The 26,617-nt window shown below is 36.7% G+C and overlaps 1 protein-coding gene and 1 non-coding gene across 3 annotated transcripts in view; one reads left to right on the top strand and one right to left on the bottom strand.

Moving 5' to 3' along the window:
* C14H8orf34 (chromosome 14 C8orf34 homolog) overlaps positions 1-26,617 on the bottom strand; it is a 441,268-nt gene that overhangs the window by 321,360 nt on the left and 93,291 nt on the right. For both annotated transcript variants that reach the window (XM_058275622.2, XM_071207845.1), the window contains exons 3-4: positions 24,898-25,029; positions 10-138 (exon numbers count right to left, since the gene is read on the bottom strand). In XM_058275622.2, coding sequence (XP_058131605.2) covers positions 10-138; positions 24,898-25,029 — 261 coding nt within the window. The remainder of the gene's footprint in view (positions 1-9; positions 139-24,897; positions 25,030-26,617) is intronic.
* Positions 3,884-4,009, top strand: LOC111760716 (U6atac minor spliceosomal RNA). The gene has a single exon (XR_002794330.1). It is a non-coding gene; the product is annotated as a U6atac minor spliceosomal RNA (small nuclear RNA).

Genomic DNA, 26,617 nt, shown 5'->3' with positions numbered 1-26,617 from the left:
TGAACTTACTTCGAGAGAGATTCTCAAGGGCTTTCCCCAGCTTCTTGCTCTCTTGAAGGATGTGGTTCAATTCATCAAAATCATGGCTTTCTGGTTTAGTCCGCCAGTTCCATTTAGGACGCTCTACTGACCTTGGTACTACATCAAAAAAATGGTTATTTCATAAGCATGCTGTATCATGAAACAAACTTACTATTCATCATTATGTGAAAGACTGCACCAAGATCTGTGTACAGAATAAAAAACATTTCTCTTGGAGATGGTTTTCTTGTGAGCAAACAAAGGGAAAACTATAAAGCTGGGTTCAAAGAAGATATTTTAACTGAACAAGCAAAGGGAAGTATGACAGTGTTCATAGAAAAAAGAAAATTCAGATACTGATTAAAATTGACTTAAAACCAATTATTTCTGTAATTTGAGAAAAAACAAAGTATACTTCATATTATGTTACCAACTTAAAAACAGTTACTTCTTCATCAGCAGCTAGTAAATATTTCAAGACATTCTTGCTATATCGCCTGATAAAACAGAATACTGAATACATGTATTTTCCTTCACATCTCCCCTAACTCCCTGTAAAATTACACTATAGGAAGGTATTTGTTTTCTCAAATAATTCGGAGAGAAGGAAAGAAGACATTGCTAGTCAAGATATGGCAACATATTTTTTTAGGAGGATGTAAAAATGGGTTGATAAGTGGTAAATGGATTTAGCAAGGTAAAGAAAACTGAAGCCTAGGTCCCAGAAGGGAGAAATACCAAGAAAAGTAGACAATCCACAACATTTCAACCTTAAAGCATCAATCTGGGAGGGCCAACACCAAAGTAATGGGTATATAAGAACTTAATTGTTTATAAGATTAAAAGGGCCCATTAAGTTTCCAGCATACTTCAAGGTACATTACCACAAAATTTTTAAACACTAGGAATAAAGGAAAGATCTTAAAATCTTCCAGGAAAAAAAAAATAGCAAATCAAATTGATATTAGACTTTCCAGTAGCAACACTTGGCTCTAGAAGATAAAGATAAGGGAGTAATTTATTCAAAATTCCAACTGAAAGCTATTTCTAACATAGAATTCTATATCCACCTAAAGTACCAATCAAATCGCCTGCCAGGACTAAAGTACTTTTCTCACATGTGCTCTTTCTCAGAAAGATCCTAGAGAAGGTGTTCTACCAGTGAGTGAAGTGGGAAAAAATTCCGTGCATGCACGCATACACACACACACACACACACACACACACACACACAAAAGACTTGGGATTCAGTAAACAGAAGATCCACCTGACTTAGTTTGCTGAGCCCTATGACAAATAGCACACAATGGGTTGACTTAAACAATCAGAATTTACTGACTTGGTTCAGGGGCCAGAAGTTCAAATCAAGGCATATGGCTAAGACCGCTCCCCACCGTGGACAGCAGCAGTCTTTGCTGGCTTGTCAGTGATCCTTGGGATTTGGGGGCTCTTCCTTCCCGTGGCCATGTCCTCGCTCTTTTCTTCTGGGCTCCCACTGACTTCCAGTTCCTCCCCATGGCTTTCTCTCTATCTGAATTTCTTCTGCTTGCAAGGACGCCAGTGTTCTGGAGGCCTTACAAAGAGAATAAAAGAAACTGGAAGCCAGAGTGAGAGAAAGCCACAGGGAGGATCCAGAGTCTGGAAGTCAGTGGAAACTTGGAAGAGAAAAAGGAGAAGACATTGCCTTATGAAACGGGAAAGCTAAGGAACCCATGGATCCCAGCCAGTCAGAACACTGCTGACTGCTGCAGGAAGCAAGCCTTCCCGCCTCAAAACACTAAGCCAATAAACGTTGTTTAAGCCAGCCCACTGTAGGGTGTCTGTCATAGCAACTCAGGGAAACCTAAGATAAAATCCATAAGAGAAAGGCAGAAAGATCTCAGAAGAAAGCTGAGCAAGAGGGCTGCAGGAAAGATCTCTAAAATTCAAAACATAAAATAACATTAAATATAAAATAAGATAGATGTTAAGATACTTGATGTGTCTCATCATATTTGAGGATTTAACACTTAAGGTTTGAGGTAGTTTTAGTGCTAGGTATACAAAAAACAAAGTAAATGAAAATAAGGCAATTATTAATTCTAGAAAAAACTGGATAGCTTATAGCTTAACAGTGAAAAACGTTAATTAATACAGTCATAGTAATGTCAACATAGAGTATATAGTATATATTCAACCAACATTTGAACTGTATCACTTTACTATAAGAGGTGGGTATTGGGGTATATAAAACAAAGCCACTGAAGGAAGTAAAGAGATGAGGCCTGAAACTTCAAGAGTAAATGAGAGCTGTGGAAGCTCTCATTTTAGATATTTAGAATTGCATGCCAGAATAAACACCCAAAATTGTTAAAGTGATTCCTTTTTGGAACAGAACTGGGAGAAGGAAAAACACCACTACTTCTTTGCTGTACTATGTCACTTTTTAAATCATGGATGTTTTTGTTTTGAGGCAAATAAAATTAAATGATAATTAAAATATATTTATATGGGAAGGGTACAGCAAATACGGTTTCAGACTCATGATGGAAATATTCCTTTCTGCAAACTTTTAAAAGAGTATTCAGGTAATACCTATTACAATAAAAAATGCATAACCCTGTGATCCAGTTATCTTGTATCTGTTAAAATAGCCATAAAGAAATGAAAGCACTTAAATACATAGATAGATATATACACACATATCCAAAGCTATTTATTTTATTAGAAAGTGCAAGGTGCTTATTTATTTCAGCAATATATTCTGTAGTAGCATAACCCTAGGGAAAAAAATCTCAGTATCTTTCAATAGGGGAATGGATGAATAAAATGAAACATTCACACTATGATATAGTACGAATTTATTTTTAAAAGTTATATTAGGTCTAAATTTATTAGCATGGGATATTTCCTCAATGCATTTTCAAGTAATAAAGACAGTTACTGAAGAATGTGGACAGCTTAAGTCATTTTATAAAGAAAGTCATCCTTGAGAAGCGAACTTGGCCCAATGGTTAGGGCATCTGCCTACCATATGGAAGGTCCATGGTTCAAACCCCAGGCCTCCTTGACCCATGTGGAGCTGGCCCATGCACAGTGCTGATGCATGCAAGGAATGCCATGACATGCAGGTGTGTTCCCCATGTAGGGGAGCCCCTCGTGTAAGGAGTGCGTCCCAAAAGGAGAGCCGCCCAGTGCGAAAGAAAGTGCAGCCTGCCCAAGAGTGGCGCTGCACACACAGAGAGCTAACACAGCAAGATGGCGCAATAAGAAGAGACACAGATTCCCGGTGCCGCTGATAAGGATAGAAGCAGTCACAGAAGAGCACACAGCAAGTGGACACAGAGAGCAGACAACTGGGGCGGTGGCGGGGGTGGGGAAGGAGAGAGAAATAAATTAAAAAATAAATCTTTAAAAATAAAAAGAAATGGAAGGAAGGAAGGAAGGAAGGAAGGAAGGAAGGAAGGAAGGAAGGAAGGAAGGAAGGAAGGAAGGAAGGAAGGAAGGAAGGAAGGAAGGAAGGAAGGAAGGAAGGAAGGAAAGAAAGGAATCCCACTTATATGGTATATGACAGTTTGCACAAAAAGAAACAAGCAAAATGATACAAACTATTTCTAGGGGAGTAGGATGGGGGGGGGTTGAAGAAAGAGAGATTATTTGTTTCTCCTTTATTAATTTAATAGATGCCAAGCTGGAGATGTCACCTAAGGTCAACACACTAGCAGTCAAACAGTGGAAAGTGGACACAGTGACTCTATCAGTGGTTGTGGAAAACACTTTCAGGCTTACTAGAAAAAACCCATTCCACAGAGCATCACCTGGACCAGGAAGTGGAAAGAGAAGCTCAGATAAGGGTGAAAATTTTTTTTTAAGTTTTGTATCAGTATTGTATGAAAGGAGAGAAGGTTAGCACTCCCCTTGACAAGAATGGAAGAGGCCCTCGGGCCTGAACAACACACACATTGTTAGGCATTGCCACCTTCTTCATGGCATCTAACCATTGTTTTGTCTCCAGTTCACTGGACTCACCCAGGACTACTAAGAGGGTGGTGATGATGGACAGTGCCCATCCCAAGGAGCAGAGAGAGTCTGCAACTGCAAGCAAGATTGTCCCATCCATCTGCCCCATGGGATCTAAGCCCCCTCTCAATTAGAGGCAGAGTGGGCAGCACTACCCCCAAATCCTCAGGATTGGGGAATGAACAATGGACTAGAGTAGACTTACTTTTATCTTATTATAGACTTATAGTTATTCTAGCAGTGGAAGAACTTTCATCATTGATGTGGAGGCAGTAGCCACCAGAGGCTCTAAGGGGAGGGAAAGCAAAAAATAGGTGTAATATGGGGGCATTTTCAGGACATTGGAATTGTCCTTCATGACGCTGCAATGATTTTGTCATAACTTACAAAATTGCATGGGACAGAGTGTAAACTATAATGTAAACTATAACCCACTGTTAGTGGCAATGCTTCAATATGTGTTCATAAATCGTAACAAAGGTGCCACACTAAGTAAGGATGTTGCTAATGTGGGTAAGAGTGGGAGGGGGAGGGAGTGAGGTATATGGGAATCCCTTATTTTTTTTATGTAACATTTATGTAATCTAAAGTTTCTTTAAAATAAATAAATAAATTTATTTATTTATTTATATCTGACATTTCAAAACATTGCTGGGCACTTTTGCTAATGTTCTTTGAATAATTTCTCAAATCTGCATCATGGCATTATCTAATTTTCCTGGAAATTATCACATGCTATCAAGGTCTCTTTCTTCAATTTCAAAAGAATATAGATTTAAATAAAAATGTCAGTCCTGCATCCCAACTCACTTTTCAATTTCTGTTTCTGTGGACATCACTGTTTATCGCTAAGAAATTCAAGGGTTTAGCTGACAACAGAATGAGGTGAGGAAGCATTTCTTTTCAATTTCTGTTTCTGTGGACATCACTTTATCAATAAGCAGTGCAAGGGTTTAGCTGACAACAGAATGAGGTGAAGGAACATTTCAGAGTAGAGGCAATGCAGATAAAAAAAGTCAGTGAGCAATGACTTTGACCAGCTATGAATGTGAACAATAATCTCAGGAGACAGCTTTTTTGCAAAGGCTCTTAGAAAGTTTTGCACCTTGTGACAGAAAAAATTTATGAAACTATTCAGCCTCATTTATGCCTGAAATATTTCCCAGCAAAGAGGCTGTGCAAATTCTGCTGAAATCGTATTCATAATCGAAAATAATTGTATTCCATCATAATAGAGTGCACCTACCTGGATGGAGAAAAAGGTCTCTCAGACGGTATCAACTGAAATAATTAAATGGACACAACAGGTTTCAAGACTAGAAGAATTAAAACAACAATAGATATTTTCCTTAAGAAAACAGTAGATCTGGTGGATACTCTTCACTAAATTAAATTTTAAGAGAAACTGCTGTGTTAGGCACTGTTCTGGCTGCTCGTATTATAGTGGTGAAGGACAAAAGTCCCTACTCTGAGGCATTCACTTACTAGTGAGGAAGTTAGGAAATGAAGATAAAAAGTGATTATATAATATCTCCATCCTAAGGTTTAATAAAAATAATAAAGCAGAATATGAATTGGGTGGGGAAGAGTAGGAGAGTTGTTTTAAATTAGGGTACAGAGAGTGGATTATGACTGGGTATCTGAAAAGGCTTTGAAGTTTTAAAGTAAATTTTACTAGCTTAGTCTAAAGACAGTTCAAGATGAAAACAGAAGGTTGAACACCAAATTTCTATGGGCAGGATGCACTTACTAACTCTGGACTTTTCTTATGGAAAAGAAAAGATAAAGCTAAGAGCCCAGTGAGAAGAGGCAAGATTCCAGAAGAACAATGCACAAGGAACCCCTCCCACATAGCAGAATTGAGTCCTAATCAAAGAATGCGCCCTGAGCCCCCAAAACAGGCGCCCAGATGGATTTCGGAATTACTATGAGACAGTGACTGCTGTGTGCTTCTTGTGCCTCCTGCTATTTTGTTAAAGCGCCTATTGTGCATACCCTACCTTTTGTGTTTTGTGTGCATACAGGCAGATAACTTAGGATCAGTGGTACTGTATGTTAGGGGATGCACTCAAGGAAAGACATCTGAGGAGCCTCATCCATATCCGGCTCTGACGCAGATCATGAGATACTGTGCCTCAAATTTGATAAGAAATGTGGGGGCTCTAGGATGGGGGTACATATATGTCACATCAACAAGGAAAGTGAATAATTTGTGGCCAAAGGGCAGGCTCTGATAGGTGGCAAAATACAGCCTAAAATTCCCCCCATCGTGCTTTCTACCCTTTATCCTCTTGGAATGCAGTTGCCACATTAGGTACAAAAAGGCACCGGGTGGATAGACAACATTTGTAGAACCAAGTTGACCCAGTCAACATCCACAGCTCATGACCAGACATTGGCCCAGATAGGTGCAGACCTGTCATCTGAATGTACCAACAGAGCAAGCCCAGATGGGACCAGCTTTCCAGGTATTCCACAGAATCAGGAGAAACAGTAATTCACTGTTCTAAGGCCCTTAATCATTAGGGAAGCTGTGTGCAGCACATGGTATAACACCTAAGAATGCCCTCAAAGCATTTTGCTTTTACTACATCCCACTTTAACTCGGGAATTTTCCAGAGAAACTAAAGCCTATTTCTTATTATATTTTTGTAGCTTGTGACAATTAGGTACATACATGTTCCCTAACTTATCATGGGGATCGAATCTAGGAAAGCCGAGACCACAATCTGATTATAGTCTAACCAACAAAGCGAGATGATTTCAAAAGATGTTTTGATAAATACTGGAAGGAGGTTTGACAAGTCATCAGTCCAGTTTACAGCATTCAAAGGAGAACATCTCTAAAGTTTTCTGACATATTATACATCTTGCTTAGATCATACAATCTTAAAAACTTAGCCCTACAGTGTAAGTACATTTTTTAAAAATATCTTTAGAAGAAGTTGGAACAACAAAACAGTAACAACATAATATGATCCATATGAGAAAGTGACAGAATCTGAGACTTGGGAGGGTCCGCGGGGGTCACCAAGGCAAGCATCACACCCATCGCCAGGGCCCTCTCCCCAGTCTCGTGCAGACAGACATCTCCCATTCTTCTTTAATGAAGTTGCTACTTCACAAAAAGCCTCTTGTTTGATTGGGAAGCTGCAATTTTGAAAAAAATGTTTATTATATTGAATCAAATTCTGAGTTCCTGTAACCTCCACCCTAGCTTCTGGCTCTAGGTTAAAAGATGAAGGTACTCTTTCCTCTGAATGACATTTGAAATACCATTTCAATTTTTAACCGTATCTTTGGAGCCAAAATAATTCCAACTCTTTAGATTTGTCAATTCTGTTTTCTAAAATGTAATAAATACTAACTTTCTTAGCTGGAAGTTCCCCCAAGTACTGAACTTTCATTTTAAATAGGTCAGGAAATGTACCTAACACTATAGTTATGCTATAACTAAAATTGATACTAGTGAGACCATGACATCATGTCCCGTACATCCCAAACTTCCAAATTGTGACATTTCAGACTCCTGTCATTCTCTTTCTCTTGTACGTATGCAATTTATATGTTCTACACAAATGGCCTGTTCTTTCTTCCTTTTTTTCCCATAAAATTATAGTAGTAATGGATGTACAATGACCAAATATCTGAAAGTGACTTATTTCTCTCCCTGTTGCTAGGATACAAAGGAAAGAGTTATACATAAATTAGAAGATAATGAGATGCAACCTTCTCTTGGTACCAAATTCCATTTCTTGTGGTCAAGAACATCCTGTTGAAGCAATGAAGTATAAAAACCAGCTTCAACCAGTTGGCCAGACCTGCCCAGAAGAAGCTCCTGGCTCTGTTTACTTTAACTTGTTTAAATAACATAGTAAAATTCCCACCCAGGAGTGGAGTTATCCACCCCTTTTTTGACCATGCAATGTATGTCTGTGATTTCCTGAACATACTTATCATACAATTATATAATTAGCTATGTATGTTCATCCATATGCATAAAAGCTAACATGCAATCAAAGCAAATGCTAAGTAATAACTGAGGTATTTAAGCAAGAGTAAAACCGCAGCACGCAGCATAGGAAGTCAGGTCTGGGTCTCTTTAGACCGACCTTGGCTCCTATCTGCAGACATAATAAATGTAAGTTCTGCCTAACTCGTGTGTTAAAGTTTTTTTTTCCTCTACGTCTCTGGTTATCCCCAAAGGTCCAGCCTTGGGGCCTAATAGTGATAGTCTGTAAATATCCAGATATGTCTCTTTGTGCATTCTATGCTATATGAAACATTTAAAAAAATAAAATTAAAAAAAAAATACTAAGAAATCCTCACAAAATACAAAACCGTAAGTAAACTACTGAGGATTCATTTCAATTTGGGGTTTTAACCTAAGCCAATACATCTGCCTCAATCTTCTTATCTGGATCATAAATTTGAAATGGCTATGAAAGGATCAGCACACACTGTCATACACTGAGGATTGATGGACAAAGTCGCCATCTGTAACGATTCATTCCACTGAGGCACTATTCCACACTGCAAAACATTCATGGGAACCTTGTCTATTGTACCTTTCTCCTTTGACAAATAACTACTGAAAATTGATAACATAATATCGCCTTATAGATCTTTGTACCTACACCAGCTTGCACTGTGTAAGGGCTATTTTTATCTGAAAATGTACAGCTTCCAAACTGATTATCTGTGAAGACTAGGAACTATGTAAGTACTAATTCATCCTAGAATATTCTCATTCATTCATTCCTTCACTCATTCATGTAGCATAAACCATGAGTTGGGCATTCTTTTAGGGGCTGGTGATACACAAGGGGAAATTAAGTGGCAAAATTGCCTGTACTCATGGAGATTGCATTCTCCTAGAGCTCACAGTCTATCAGATTAGGCTAATAGGTTGTTTTGTTTGTCACAAAACTAGCCTTATTAATATATAGTATTTACTGTTAAGAAAGTTTTAGCAATAAAGATTTTTTAAAAAATTGTTAACAGTATACGTGGTGGCTTAGAGTTATGTAACCCAGAAAATCAGGCTCATAATCTTAATCCATTCCTGTAGGTATCAACCCATTATAAATTACTCTTTTGAGGAGGTTGCTTCAATTAAGGTGCAGCACCAATTGAATCTATTACTAGAGGCCTTATAGGGAAGGTTACAGAGAGAGAAGCTACAGGGAGCGCCCAGAAGACAGAAGTCAGCAGAACCCAGAAGCCAGGAAAGGCCACATCTGCACTGCCATGTGGCAGAAAAGGTAAGGACCACGGAGAGTGGGCAGCCAGTCCCAGAATGCCAGGAAGCATTGCCTTGGTGGTGCCTCAATTTTCAACTTTAGCCTCAATACTGTGAGCCAGTAACTTAACCACTGTTTAAGCAAACCCATTGTACGGTATTTGTTTTAGTTGCCCAGAAACTACAACAGTATTTTTCTACATGTAAAAGTTAATGACTCAATATATATTTGCCTGCCCATTTTTTTTTCTTTTTTTTCTTTTAACAAATATGAATGATTACTCAGAGAATTTTTTAGCTTGATTCCACAAATATTTGTGTTAGGCAATATTTTAGTTGAGAAAATATCCTTCTTTTCCTAAAAGGATTTTTATTTCATTTATTTTAAAATAAAAAGACATAATTTGCAACAAAACTATTCAGGGTATTAATTGAGATGTTATATGAGTTTTCTTATTGACCTATTGATAAGATACAATTTTTAAAACACATTTTAAAATTATATTCTTGCACATCTAGAATAAACTCTACTTGAATATGGTAAATGACTCACTACACTATAATTTTAATTTACTAGATTTTATTTTAGGGTTTTCTTGTTTGCATTCAAAAGTCTAAAGTTTTATTAATCTAGATTTTTTAATCAATCTGCAGGAGTTCCTTATGTAGTCAGGATACAAGTTGTAAGATACATGTTGTAAATATTTTCTCTTATTTTGCTTTGCATATTTATGTTATTGATGGTGCTTTTTTAACTTTCTATCTTGAAATACTTACAGATTCATAGGAAATAACAAAGATTCTGTAAACTTTTTATCCAGTTTTCCACAATGGCAATATCTTGCATAAATATAATATCATGGCAGTGGACCTGGCCCAGTGGTTAGAGCATCCGTCTACCACATGGGGGGTCCACGGTTCAAACCCTGGGCCTCCTTGACCCGTGTGGAGCTGGCCCAAGCGCAGTGCTGATATGCGCAAGGAGTGCCGTGCCATGCAGAGGTGTTCCCCTCACGCCCAAGGAGTGCGCCCCATAAGGAGAGCTGCCCAACGCGAAACAAAGTGTAGCCTGCCCAGGAATGGTGCCGCACACACGGAGAGCTGACATGATAAGATGACACAACAAAAAGAAACACAGATTCCCGTGCCGCTGACAACAACAGAAGCCGACAAAGACGACGCAGCAAATAGACACAGAGAACAGACAACCGGGGTGGGGGGGGAAGGGGAGATAAATAAATAAATAAATAAATAAATAAATGTTTTTTTAAAAAAAGACATAGGCTGATAGAAGAGATTAAATATATATATATATAAAATATCACAATCACAAAACTGACATTGATACATGACATACATTTTGAAGAGCATAAGTTTTAATTCAGAGGAAATCCAATTTATCAGTTTTTCCTTTTTATGATTTGTACTTTCTGTGTCCTCTTATTTCATCTGACTCCATATTATAAAGATAGACTCACTGAAATCTATCCCATTCCACTTGTTCCTATGATAATATGATACTGACACACCTCTCCTCCTCCCCCTTAAAACTGGGTGAACCTTTTTAACTGCCTTAAATACCAGAATGCAGAGAAACGTTGCAGTGTGATTTCTACGTGACTAGGTCATAAACAACAATACAGCTTCTACATTCAGACACATGCTTTAGGAGCCATGAGCCAGTTCAAAAAATAAAAATGGTGCTCATTCCTGCCCCATACAAAATTCTCTGTTAAAAAAGGGCTTGAGAGAAAAGATAAGTCCAGGATGGGGCTAGGAGATCATTTGTTAAAAGTTCATAAAACTCTAAAGACCTAAGGTGATACCTCAAAAAAAAAAAAAAAAAAACACAAAAAAACTCCCACTCATTCAGGCAAAAGGATCTCTAATGATCCTAAAGTGGTGCTTGCAGATTCTCTCCATTAAACGAAAGGTCCATTAAGAATCTTAAGAGTGACATACCACAGCCACCTTACATGAAGCCCAAAGTAAAACAAAAGGCTTATCTTAAAAAGATACATGGGTATGACTATTGTCTAATAGATAGATTCACAACAAACCCACAGAATTTTGAACGTAATTATATGAGCTGGGGCTTGAATGAATAAAGACAATATTAAAGAGAAAGTAGACCCATGATCTTCTGCAGGCTAAAAGCTGCAGAAGAAAACTACTCTGCTGTAAACCAGGGCTATTATTTATGGAAAAGGCAGGATGACTTAGCAGAATGAAGAGGCCAGAGGATGCAGGCAAGAGATACACTAAATACTTCCCAGACAGTAAAACTGAGTCTTAATCAAAGTACTAATTAATATATTCCCAACTGGATTTCAATTTTGCTGTGAATCAATGAATGTGGTGGATCTCCCATTTCCTCTTTTTAAAAACATATGTCTCTAGCAGTTATCCTTATCATCTACCTATCCTACCACCATTGTTTTCAATGTAGTGTATTTTCTTTATTTCAGTGTATTTTCAGTGACTGCGTAGAAGGAAAAAATCAATTCTCTTTAGTTATTAGATCTTCAGATCAGGGATGTTTGCAGTGAACTGCAACCTAAGAAATCTCATCTGCACCTGAATCTAATTAAATTCTAGGCTTGGAACTTGATTTCATAAAGGAATGAGATTTGGGGGACTTCGAAGTGGATGAGTGCATTATACATGTATGAGGAATGCCAATTGTTGAGGCCAGAGACCAAACTACGGTATACTCTATTTTCCAATGATGGCTGTACCAACACACATCGCATCCCATGTACCCTTCTTGCAATGTGGCATAGGCACACCTACACTGAGAGGTAGGGGATCCGTGTTCTTTCCATTAAACCTGGGGAGCCTCTGAAACTATTTAAACCAAGAGAATGCAGTGGAGTTGATGCTGTGTGACTTCCAAGGTTAGCTCGTTAAAGGCTTTCCACCTGGGTCTGTAGCCCATGACACATGCACCACTGAAGCATGCCGCCACCATGCAACAAGCCTGGATACCCAGAATTCACTCTGTTAGAGGGACAATACAGAGAAAGAAGCCAGAGGAGCCCAAGGTATTCCAACCATCAGTTGTTCAAATACTCACAGCTGGGCATCTGACATGAGTGAAGAAGCGGCCTTTGATAGGACCCTAGGTCTAGGCACTGCCTAAATACAACCTCAAGAGAACTTCTCTACCTCAAGCCATAACCTAAGCCAAGGTGCTCCCCAATTCCTGGTGCATAGTTATCACGAAACACAAATGATTACCAAGTAATGAACAGAAGTGTTTTGGAGTGATTTGTTATGTAGCTATAGTAACTAGAACATCTCAAAAAAGCCCTTTCCCTTTCCAAGGTCACAAAGACATCACTGCATGTTTTCTTTTAGAAAACTTCAATTATTTTCATTTTTACATTTAGATTTATGACCTATCTCAAATGGATTCTCTTTATATGATTTAAGATAGGGATCAAGTTGTCTGTTTTTTTCCTGTATGTCAAATTGTTGAAGGGATGTCTATTTCCTCAATGTATTACTTTGAGCATCTTTGTGGGATAGCACGTCATTGTATATATGGGTTTATTTCTGGCTTCTTTATTAAGTTGATCTATTTGTCCATCCTTTCACCAAATGTGAAATTTATAAATACAATTTTATAAAATCTTTGAAGTCAGGTAGGGTAAAAATTCTCCAACCGAGTTCGTTTGTCAAGATTGCTTTGGATAATCATGGTCCTTTGCCTCTCCAAATAATGTATAAAAATCTTAAGTTTCTAGGGGTAAAAAATCTTGCTGAGATTTTGATACAGAATGCATTCAATCTATATAATAATATTCAGAGTACTGAAGCATTACCAGTATTGACAATGTATATGCTGCATCTCTCCATGTATTTAGTTCATCTTTAATTTCTCTCAGCAATGTTTTATAGCTTTCAGTGTAAAGAATTTGTACATTTTCCCATTAATTTCATCCTTAAGTATATACTGTTATTTTACACTATTTTAAATGGTATATTAAAGTCCTTTTCTATTTTACATTGTCAGCATATAAAAATACAATTGATTTTTGCTTACTGACTTTGTATCTAATGGCTTTATCTGATTTACTTATTAATTTTAGCAGTTTAATTGTAAATTATTTACCATTTTCCATGTATACAATCATGTCAACTGTAGATAAAGATGTTTTTATTTCTTCCTTTGAAATATTTATGCATTTTTTTCTGTCAATTTACTCACTATGATCTCTACTACCATGAACAGAAGAGCTGAGACTGCACATCCTGCTCTTGTTCCCAGTCATAGAGGGAAGATACACAATATTTAAATTTTAAACATGATATTAACTGTAGGATTTTTGTACATGTCCTTTTCAGAATAAGGAAATTTTTCTTCTATTTCTAGTGTTCTGGAAGGTTTTTTTTAAATCATACAGGTTGTAATTTGTCAAATGCATTTTTCTGCATCTATTGAAATGAACGTATGATTTTTCTCCCTTTATGTATTAACATAATGACAAGCACTAATTGCTTTGGGTACGTTAAGTCAACCTTGCATTTGTGGGATAAAATCAATTTGGCCATGGTGTATTATTCTTTTTACATGTTACTATTTTATAATTGTGCATATTTGTTAAGAATATGTGAACCTAAGATTATAAGGGTTACTGGACTCTAGTTTTGTTTTTATTTTTTTCCATAAGGAAAAAGGCTTACAGAGGTTTCATAAAATTAACTGGAACATGTACTCTCATCTTTTATTTTCTGAAAGAACTGCATATATTATTATTGCATATATTATTGCATATATGCATATATTTCTGAAAGAGTTGCATATATTATTATTTCCTCCTCAGATGTTTAGATTCCTGAGTGAGGCAATTTTGTCCTGGAGAACTTTTTGTGGGAAGTTATTTAATGATGAATTCAATTTTTAATAAATATGGGACATTTAAATATTTCTATTTCTTCTTGAGTCAATTTTGATAATATGTATATTTCAAGGAATTTATACATTTCATCTATGTTGCCAATTTATCATCATTTTATCCCCTCATCTTTTTCAGTTTGTTTGTTTCTCATTATCTTTCTCATGTCTTCAGAATCTTTGGTCATGTTCCTTCTTTCAAATTTGATATTGGTAATTTATGTTTTCTCTTTTCTTGATCAGTCTTGCTAGGTGTTTATTTCATAAATATTTTCAAATAACCTACTCTGGTTCTGTTGATTTTTGTCTATTATATATCTGCCTTCTATTTTGACTTCTATTTTTTAAAAAATTTTATCATTTCATTTTCTCCAATCTTGGTTTTATTTATTATTTTTCTATGTTATTATGATGAAACTTGAGATTATTGATTTTTTTAAAATAATAAACTTTATTGTTAGAGCAGTTTTAGGTTTACATACATGTTGCAAAGAAAGTACAGAGAGTTCCCATACACTGCCCCACACACGTAGTTTCCCGTTTTTTGCTTTTTTTAAACTTTTTAAATTAATAGAACACAAGGAATGTTACTTTAAAAAAAATAAAACAAAAAACAAAAAACATAAGTGGTTCCCATTTAACCCACTCCTCACTCCCACCACATCATTTTTGTAAATTGTATTTTTTTTGAAGATATATACATCACAAAAAAACTGTTACACTAAAAAATATAAGAGGTTCCTGTATACCCCCACCCTCCCACACCAACAACCTCTCTCATCATTGTGGCACCCTCATCACACTTGGTGAACACATTTTGGGGCACTGCTGCACTACACAGATAATAGTTTACCCTGTAGTTCGCACTTTCCCCCAGTACATTCAGTGGGTTATAGCAGGATATATAAAGTCCAGCATCTGACCCTGCAATATAATTAAGGCAACTCAAAATCCCAAAAATGCCCCCACATCACATCTCTTCTACCCTCTCCCTGCCCTCAGCAACTACTGTGGCCACTTTCTCCACCTCGATGCTAAAATTTCTTCTACTACTTGTCACAATAGTTTTATAGTAGAATATCAGTAAGTCCACTCTAGTCCATATTTTATTCCTCCATTCTGTGGACCCTGGGATGGCGATGTCCCCTCCACTTCTAGATTAAAAGGGGGCTTAGATTCCACATGGATGATGGATGCAATTCTCCTGCTTACAGTTGTAGGCACTCTTGATTCCCTAGTGTGGTGTTTGACCATCTTCACCTCCCTGTTAGCTGACCTGGGTAAGACGAACGAACCAGAGAGTAGGAGTTGCCACTGTGCTGAGGCTCAGGGCCCAGCTGTCACATGGGCAGTCCAAAGATTCAAGTCTCCTGAGTATGGACCATCCCTAGCACCAACCACAGGTTCAGTAAAAGTGACAGAAGAGGCATGTGTAGAAAAGTCACATCTGAGTCCAGCTCCGTCACACTCAGGAGGACAAATTCCAAAGTAGGGCCCTCTGACAGAGTTCCAAATCCATCTGCCATGATTATATACACTGTGGATCTCCATACCCTTCAGGAGAACCAGTACCTAGGGTTGTATCTATTTTGGCTTTTTCTGGGATCCTGCTGAGGTGTGCCTAAGCATGACCCCTCTGATGACCTCCCAACCCTTTTTGGAAGACTCTTAGCCATATCAGCTCATTTGTCTTTGCCATTTCCACCTTTTATTCAAGGTCAAAGAGCAGTTTTTAACACTTGGTTCAACATGTAGGCTGAGATATTCTGCTGGCCTGAGTTGATTCTTTTATTTGAGGTCTCTTTCTAGTTGCTTCTCCAGTTAGTGATTGGTGGTAATCCCTTGGCACTAGGGAAGCTCATCCCCAGGAGTCATGTCCCATGCTGGGGGGAAGGTAATGCATATACACACTGAGTTTGGCGTAGAGAGCGGCCACATTTGAGCAACATGGAGGCTCTCAGGAGGTAAATTTTAGGCACCCTACAGCTCTAAACCTAGTTCATGTTTCAGGCACACAGGCTCTTAAGCATAGTCATCAGTATCAAGGACTCATTATTGGACCATCCTTCCTTGTTGATCTTTGCCATTGCACTTGGGGGATTATTGTTGTTCCATTGGGGAATGTGACAGAGCTCCCCTGAGTGGGAACTCAGTTAACGTTTGTAACTGTAATAACTACTATAAAAATATCCAACATACATCCTAACATATTTATGTTCCCTATATACTTGCCCTGGAGAATTCCCCGAGGTTATTGATTTATATACCTTTCTTCTTTTCTGATACAGTACACCATTCTTCTTCTCTGATAAAGGAATTTAAAGTCATAAATTTCCTTCTAAGCACTGTTTTAGATATAATTCACAAACTTCCACAGATTTTTTTTCAAAATGTTTCTAATTTTCTTCATGATTTTATCCTTGACTTATGGCCTATTTAGAAATGTGATATTTAATATCAAAATATGTGGGGTGTTCTAGGTATTTTACTGTAATCGATTCCTAACTAAATACAATTTTGGTCAAAAACAGTACTCTCCATAACTTCAAACTTTGAAATGTACTGAGATGTGTTTTAGGGCACAGCATATTTTCTTGATGAACAGTCCAGGTATAATAGAGAAACGTGCGTTCTAATTTTGTTGGGTATAGTGGTCTACAAATGTCAATTAATTTAAGGTGGTTAAGAATGTTGTTCAAATCTTCTATATCCTTTTGTTTTGTTTTCTGGTCTGTTCATGCTTTCTGTCCATAACTCCCTTTAGTTCTGCATATTTTTGCCTCATGTAAATGGGAACTTTGTTATTTGGTACTTACCCTTTAGTACTGTTGTATATTTTTTATTAAGTAACCTCGTATCATTACAAAATATTCTTTATCTTTGGTAAAACTCATCTCAAATTCCACTTGGTCAGATATTAGCATAACTCTGTAGACTATCTTTAAGTATAGCATTTCACACTGTTGCATCTCTGTGTTTGAAGTTTATTTCCCATAAACAATTGAAACCTTGGTGTAGCACTTTGATATTACTGATGAATTCCAAAAAGAAATACTGGATTATGTTTGTAAACTGATCTTCTCCTCTTGGAATAATAGATTACATTGGATTAATAAATTTATTTGAATAAGTAATTATGTCACCCTCTTGTGTCAGTAGGACATTGAGTCCCACCCTTTGATGGGTGGGGACTCACAGATAAAAGGCATGGCAAAGGACAAAGTTAAGGGTTTTGATGTTGGAGTTTTGATGTTGGGGTTTGATGCTGAAGTCTTAAGCTGGAGCCTCAGGAAGTAAGCCCAGAGAGGAGATGACCTGGGAAGACAGGAACCCAGGAACCCTGAACCCTGTCAGGCATCAGCAGCCATCTTGCTCCAACACGTGGAAAGAGACTTTCGTAAGGGAAGTAATTTACACTTTATGGCTTGATATCTGTAAGCTCCTACCCCAAATAAATACCCTTTATAAAAATCAACTGGTTTCTGGCATTTTGCATCTGCACCCTTTTGGCTGACTAATACACTTGGCTTCACTTTTTTTTAATCCAGTATGACAACCTGTGCTTTCTAATTTGTATGTTTAAATCCATTTATATTAACTGTAATGACTGATATGCTTTTACTTAAGGACACCATCTTGTTATTTGATTTCTATTTTCAAATCCATTCTCTGTTCCTCCCTTCCTCTTTTCGTGCCTTTTGGGGAAGGATTAATTAAATATATTTAACTATTTTAATAGTTTACCTACTTTTTCTTTATGTCTTTTTGTGCTATTCTTTAGCGGTGGGTGCTATAGACATTATAATATGCATTTTTAGCCTATCCCATTCTATGATATTCTATTATTTCAGGATTAATTTAATATCTTCTCTTCTTTCCTTTTTTTTTCAGATTTATTTTTTTATTTTCCCTCTCTTGTCCTCCTGCCTTGTTGTTTTTGCTGTCTGTGTTGTCTTCTCTTCTAATTTTCTCTCCTCTAGGATTCAATGGGATTTGATCCTGAGACCTCTGATGGGGAGAGAGGTTCCCTGTCAATTGTGCCACTTCAGTTTCTGTTGCACTTCATCTTGACTCTCCCCTTGCCTCCCTTCTGATGCGTCATCAGCTTGCTGCATGACTCACTTGTGCAGGGCACTGGCTCACCATATGGGCACTTGTGCAGGCACTCATGTGGGCACTGGCTCACCATGTGGGCATTTGCGTGGGCACTCCTGCAGGCAGTGGCTTGCCATGCGGGCACATTTTCCTCTTCTTTTCCACCAGGAGGCCCCACGGATCGAACTCAGGTCCTTTCATATGGTAGGTGGAATCTCTATCACTTGGGCCACATCCACTTCCCTCTTCTTGACAATATAATTCCAATCAATAATCCTGAAACATTTGTATTTTTATCATCACACATTTTATTTCTACATATGCATAAATATCCAGGCTATTTTATTATTTTTGCTTTAAAATCTACTGATGAAGAGTGCCATCTTTTGGCAGACAAGTAAAGTACATATAAAGGAGAAAAAGTAAATAGGAAGCTGTTTGGAAGCTTTACTTACCCCTCCCCAAGGCCCCTGAAAATTGGTCTACACCCCATTACTGGCTCCAGGGCCCTGTTTTGAGCTGTTAAACAGGTGAAATAAAGACCTAGAACAAGCCGAACCAAGACTCAAAGAACAGTGGTAACATACACCCATACAATACTAAATCGCTAGGCAAGGGAGAGAAACTGACAGTCAGAGTAAACTTACCATCATAATCAGATGCAAAGACATCAGCAAAAAATTACAAATCATACAAGAAAAAGAAAAATATGGCTTAGGCAAAGGAACAAATCAAAATCTCCAGATGAAACACAGGATTTGAAACAACTAATCAATGATGTTCATAAAATCTGCTAACTCAAACAAGGAATTGAACAATAACAAGACAAAGAAATGAAACACATTAAGAAGACACTGGGTGAACATAAAGAAGAATTTGAAAGATTGAAAAGAAAAATAGGGAAGCGGACTTGGCCCAGTGGATAGGGCGTCTGTCTACCACATGGGAGGTCTGCGGTTCAAACCCTGGGCCTCCTTAACCCTTGTGGAGCTGGCTCATGTGCAGTGCTGATGTGTGCAAGGAATGCCGTGCCACGCAGGGGTGTCCCCCGCATAGGGAAGCCCTACGCACAAGGAGTGCACCCTGTAAGGAAAGGCGCCCAGCGCAAAAGAAAGTGCAGCCTGCCCAGGAATTGTGCTGCACACACGGAGAGCAGATGCAGCAAGATGATGCAACAAAAAGAAACACAGATTCCTGTGCTGCTTACAACAACAGAAGTAGACAAAAAGAACAACACGCAGCAAATGGACACAGAGAACAGACAACTGGGGCAGGGGGGAACAAATAAATAAAAATAAATCTTTAAAAAAAGAAAAAAATAACAGAGCTTTTGGGAATGAAAGACTATAGGTACAATTAAATATACAATAGCAGGTATGAACTCATAGAAGAAAGAATCAGTGATGTAGAAGAGCACAGTGAAATTGAAGGGAGAGAAGAACAAAAAGATAAATGAATGGGAAAAATTGAGCAGGGGCTCAGGGAGATGAATGACAGCATGAAGTGCAACAATATACATGTCATGGCAGTTTCAAAAGGAGAAGAGAAATTAAAAGGTGCAGAAAGAGTTATTTTAGAAAATAATGGCTGAAAATTTCCCAGCTGTCAAGAGAGACATGAATTTATAGGTCCAAGAAGCACAGCTGACTCCAATCAGAGTAAATCCAAAAGACCTACTCCAAAACACATACTATTCAGAATATCAAATACCAAAAATAAAGAGAAAATTCAGAAAGCAATAAGGGACAAGCAAAGCATCACATACAAGGGGCGTCCAGTAAAACTTAGGGCAGATTTCTCTTCAGAAACCATGAAAGCAAGAAGGCAGTGGTATAATATAACAAGGATACTGGCAGAGAAAAATTCCCAGGGAAGAATTCTGTAACCAGCAAAACTGTCCTTTAAATATATCAGTGAGTTCAAAATATACACAGAAACTAAGAGAGTTAGTCAATAAGAATACAGCTCAGCAGAAACATTAAAGGAAGTTCTGCAGCGTAAAAGAAAAGACAATAGAGAGAGGCTTAGAGAAGAGTATAGAAGTGAAGACTACCAAAAAGAATAATAAGCAAAAGTACAAAAAAGACAGACAAAATCAAGATATGACATGTGAAAACCAAAGTGACAAATCAGTTGAAGTAAATAATGCCTTTACAGTAATAACATTGAAGATTAATGCACTAAACTCCCAAATCAAAAGATACGCTGAAAGAATGGATAAAAAAATCGAGTCATTCATACACTGTCTGCAAGAGATCACCTTACACACAAGGATACAAAAAGGCTGAAAGTGAAAGGTTGGTATATTTCACATAAACAGTGACCAAAAAAAAAAAAAAAAAGCCAGGATAGCTATGTTAATGTCAGACAAAACAGACTTTAAATCCCAAAAGTTATAACGGATGCAGAAGGCCACTGTATATTAATAAAAGAACAATCCACCATGAACGAGGAAATATCTAAAATATATGAGGTAAACTCTGGCAAAACAGATGGTTCTACAATAATAGCTGGAGACTTCAACATGCCACTCACATCAGGAGATGGAAGAAATAGAAAATCAACAAGGAAACAGAGAACTTGAACCATATGATAAATGAAATAGACCTAACAGACATATACAGAATGTTGTATCACGAATCAGCAGGTTATATATTCTTCTCAAGTGCTCATGGATCTTTCTCCAGGATAAATCACATGTTGGGCCACAAAACAGATCTCAATAAATATAAAAAGAATGAAATTAAACAAAGCACCTTCTCTGATCATAATGGAATGAAACTGGAAATAAGTAGGAATCGGGAAATTCTCAAATACATGGAGGCTAAATAACATACTCCTAAGCAATCAGTGGGTCAAAGAAGATATTTCAAGAGAAATTGATAATATCACTAGACAAATAAAAATAAGAACACAACATATCAAAAATTATGGGATACATTGAAGACAGTGCTGAGAGGGAAATTTATAGTCCTAAGCATTTACATTAAAAAAGAAGAAAGAGCTAAAGTCAGAGACCTAACTGAATACTTAAGGAGCTAGAAAAACAAGAGCAAACCAATCCCAAAGCAAGGAAAAGCAAGCGCAAACCAATCCCAAAACAAAGAAAGCAAGGAATAACAAAAATTAGAGCAGAAATAAGTAGAATTGAGAACAACACAACAAAAATAGAGAAAAATCTACAAAACCAAAAGCAGGTTCTCTGAGAAGATCAATAAAATTGAAACCCTTAGCTAGACTAACAAAGAAAAAAGAGAGGGAAAATGCAAATAAATAAAATCAGGAATGAAAGGGGGGACATTTATGACTGGACCCAAAGAAATAAGCTATCAAGTACACTTCACTGGGACAGAACAGTCTCCTCAAAAGATGGTGCTGGGAGAACTGGATATTCGTAACCAAAAGAATAAAAGAGAACTCATATCTCATGCCATATACAAGAATGAACTAAAATGGATCAAAGACCAAACATAAAAATCAGGACCATAAAACTTCTACAGGATAAAGTAGGAAAACATCATCAAGATCTTGTGATAGATAGGGATATCTTAAACCTTATTCCTAAAGCATAAACAACAAAAGAAAAAATAGATAAATGGGACCTCCTCAAAATTAAATATGTCTATACGTCAAAGGACTCTGTGAAGAGGGTGAAAAGACAGTCTACCCAAGGGAAGAAAATATTTGGAAATGACACATTTGCAAGGGTTTAATACCCATGACATATAAAGAGATCATGTAACTCAACAATAAAAAGACAAATGACTTGATTTAAAAATGGGCAAAAGACCTGAATAGACATCTTTCTAAAAAAGAAAATAAATGGTGAGAAAACATATGAAAAAATGTTCAATGTCACTATTAATGAAATGCAAATCAAACGCACAATAAGACATCATTTCACACCTACTAGAAAGGCCACTAATAAAAAGTGTACGTAAATAATACAAGTGTTGGAGAGGCTGTTGAGAGATAGGAATGCTTATTCACTGTTGGTGGGAATGGTACAGCCACTGTGGAAGTCTATTTGGCAGTTCCTAAGGATGTTAGATATTGATCTGCTGCATGACCCAGCAATACTACTACAAGGTTTACACCCAGAAGAACTGAGAGGAGGGACACAAAGTGTTCACAGCAGCATTATTCACAATTGCCAAAAGATGGAAACAACCCAGGTGTCCATCAAATGATGGAATGGAATGGATAAACAAATTGTGGTATACACGCACAAGAATATTGTTCAGCTATAAGAAGCAATGAAGTAATGAAGCATATGACAACATGGATGAACATGATGGAGGACATGTTGACTGAAGCAAGCTAGACACGCAAGGGCAAATACTGAACGATTTGCTACTATAAACTGAATACAATGCGCACACTCATGAGTTAATAGCTAGAATGTAAGTCACCATTAAACAGAATGAAGTTGGAAAAGGGAAAACTGAGGTTTAATCTGGCAGAATTGGTAAAAAGGTTGTTTTTAAATGTTTGGAAACGAATAGAAATGGTGAAAGCACATCATAGTGTTTTTAATTCGCAGTGCTATTATATGTGTATGATGGTGGTTGAAAGGGAAAGTCTAAAGTCATGTATATCACTAGAAGGGAAAGCTAAAAATTGAAACATGGGACTGTTAGCATAGTAAAATCTCTGGTGAAAAATGAGTAGTTAATAGTGCCTATATAAGAATGTTTTTCTGAGAAAGAGAACAAATGTATGTTAATGTTACAATATGTTAATATCAGGGTGCTATTTGGGCAAAAATACAATCAAAGCAAACTATGAGCAGTAGTGTGTAGTAATATATTAATAATCTTCCATCAAAGGTGAAAAAATTAAAGTATGCTAAGTGAAAAAAACTAGATAAAAAGTACTACATATTGTTGAACTCCATCTACACAAAATGTAAATTCAAATAAATTATAGAGATGGAAATAGGTTAGCAGTTATGTATGGCAGGAGAAGGATAGAAAGATTGAGAGGTGAGCACTAAGGGGTAGGATTATTTTGGTTTAATTGGTTTTTTTTTTCTTTTATCTTTTTTTGGAGTAATGAAAATGCTCTAATATTAACTGAAGTGATGAATGCACAACTCTGTGATTATATCAAATGTTATTGATGGTATACTTTTATGGACTATTGATTGATGAATATGTTTCATTGATTGATGAATATTGATTTTTAAAAAAGAGCTAATGATACAGTGTATCTAGAGGTTGTGTTTAGACCACCTGAATAGACAGGAATACATCAGTTATCAGACCACTAGCAAGACTCGGGCAAGGTAAAAGGCCATAAACAGCAGAGACTCTGCAGAATAAGCGGGCATTTTGGCATTTTCTTCTCAAGATGATGGAATCCAGGACTAACCTTTGAAATTACTAAGCCCTTACAATGGAAAAAAGAGAGAGAGAGAGAGATCCAGGATCAAAAGGGAGACAGTCATTCAACTGAGGCTTGAGTCACTTCACTGTTTCATTCCTTCCTTCACTCATTATTTTTCACTTGGTACTTATCAATTGAGCCAGGCATTGTATTGGATATTAGTAGGGTTGTGAACTAGGCTGTGATCCAAATTTTAACTTTTATATTGTTTAAAAGTTGAGAACTAATTTTATAGCCTGAATTGGTACAACAGGACAAATTGGTTACGAACATAATTTTTATAATATATTTGAAATTTGTAAGACTTCACAAAACTCTCACAAAAATTTTGTATGGTTTATACAATTCTATTTATGAATGCCACTTTATAAGTAAAGAAACTCACAGAGTTAATTTCAATCATTTTCACAAATGGCCTGAATTCAGATTCTAGTTAGCACGTAATTGATTCACTAATACACTAAAAAATATTTTCTACCTACTCCTTTATCTGTTGAAATTAAAATCAAACATTTACTCTGTAACAAGCACAAAAAATTAATGTATACGAAGAGCTTTCTGCCTCTTCTGTCTTACAAGAAAAACTGAACTGCTACAGGCTCCTGAGATGTTTGATATGTTTACAGGTACACTTTGGAAGCAGAACACTGCAGAAACTTAATGGCTATGAATGCAGTGAGAAAGAAGGGTGTTGAGAGAGAAAGGGTACTTAGAATATAGTGGGAGAAAATAAGTATAGGGACTTAGAATGAGTAGGCAGGGAATCTAAGTAATGGAGTTTTAAATTTTGTTAAATTTTTAAAATAGAAATCTCCTTTGCTTCCCCTCTAAAAGATTTAATTTGTTTTTATGTACTTTATTGAATGTGGTGTTGCTGTTGTTTTTGAATGTAACACAATGCTGCAACTGGCCAGGAGATTCAAGAGACTACTCTATGAAGCTTGCATTCTTAAAAGAATATTATACTCAGAGAGGTCTAAATCAAATATGCATTTTTGTGAATATATGTGAGTGAGCAGAGAGAGAGAGAGAAAGAGAGGGAGGGATGGATGGATGGAGGGATGGATGGATAATGGATGGATGGACAGAAAGAAGGAAGGTCAATATTAATGCTGAAATGAGTGCGAAATTTATTAGGATTCAGAGCCAGAAATCTCATGGGAAAAGTCCGGCTTCAGTTCTTATCTCTTCTTTATTTTTTAATAATATAGACTTATTTACATTAAGTAACATCAGAGTAACAAATGCTTACATGATTTGGATTCCGGTGACGGTGGAGAAATATTAGACACAGCAAGGTCACTTTTTGACTTTTTAGGTTTCTTTGCATTTAGCTGCCAGGGTTTATCATAACTTCTGAAGTCCTTTCTTGTTCCTTTAAGTTCTATTAAGACAAAATATAGATTAAAAACCCAATAATAAGTGTTTTCAAGATTGGTCACAAATCCATAAAGTCATCATATACACCAAGCAAAAGCTTTACAAATATGAAAAATAATACAAATAATCAAAAGTATTTCTTATTTGATTTCCTCTGCATATTTGAATTTTAAATCTGATAAGAATCAGTTTGGATATGAACATGATTAAGATGATATCATGTTAAACTGAAATTATTTGAATGGCTTTTTAAAGGCAGGGATTTGCAATAATTGAAATAACATTCTTCAAATGAAGCAATGCCAAAGAATAAATCTTTGTATTCTGTTTTAAATCAAAACAACTCAACATTTAAGCAAATTTCATTGCAGCCTTACCTATTACTTAATAGGATACATAAAATCATTGGCATTTACCTAAATTAATTCCACAGCATCACTCAGTTTTGCACTTACCCTTATTGAAGAACCAACTTTGTGATACTTCACCTTTGAAGGTAGCCAATGCCAAACCCATTGCCAAATTAAATTATGTTTCTAATATTTCATCTCTCTTAACTTCTTTGTAGCATTTCATATTTTTAGATATCTCAGTCTTCACGGAGTTTTCACTTCTCTAATTCTCAAAGTATTATTAATACATTCTCCTGGTCCTTCTATTACCTATCTGACCACTCCTTTTCAATATCATTCACTGCATCTTCATTTTCCATCTACATGGCATTCCTTAGAGTGTCTTCTACCTTTTTGCCTCATTTTACAGTTTAAAATATCCTTGACTTATGGAAGTCGCATAATTCCTTTTCTGGCTACCTACTTACAAATGCCAGCTACGTATCACTAGTATCTGATGGATCCCTCCAACTTTCATGTTAACATTATGCTTAACTGGATATTACTCACTTTTTTCACCTCCAACACCCCACTAAATACTAAAAGAGGCATAAAAATTATAAAGCACTAGGAACAAGGAATATGGATATGCTTAACTGGATATTACTCACTTTTTTCACCTCCAACACCCCACTAAATACTAAAAGAGGCATAAAAATTATAAAGCACTAGGAACAAGGACTATGGGTTAGTGATCTGCTGGAACTCAGGAAATTATTTCCATGGATAGGATTAAGATAGAAGAGGGGGAAGAAAGGGATTGGATGAGACTGCTGTTCCAACAGTCTCATCTTACGTTGTTTTATAAACTATCAGTATTTGTCTTTCAATACCCATTTGGGACCATCATTTGTTCTAATGCAACATGACTAAAGGAAGAAAGAATTCTAGTCATAAAATATAGCCATCTCATGATACAAAGCGATAGTAAAAGAAACCAAAGAGGAATGATAAAATGGATTTTGTGGCATTTTCATTCACCACTTCTGGCAAGGAAAATCCACATTGATTCAAATAATCCAACAATGATGTTGTTCTATTTAATTAGTTGTACAGAGGTAAGAGGTAGGAAGTCTCTCATCAATTTAGCAAAGGCCCACAGAATTAATCTGATATTGGAAATTTTAATAGCAGTCATGAATTTAGCTGGCTCTCTAAAATAATAAAGAAGGACCTAAAAAGTACCATGCTATTTGGTAA

The sequence above is a fragment of the Dasypus novemcinctus genome, chromosome 14 (assembly GCF_030445035.2).
Source record: "Dasypus novemcinctus isolate mDasNov1 chromosome 14, mDasNov1.1.hap2, whole genome shotgun sequence".
NCBI lineage: Eukaryota > Metazoa > Chordata > Mammalia > Cingulata > Dasypodidae > Dasypus > Dasypus novemcinctus.
This window is presented reverse-complemented; position numbering and strand designations above follow the sequence as displayed.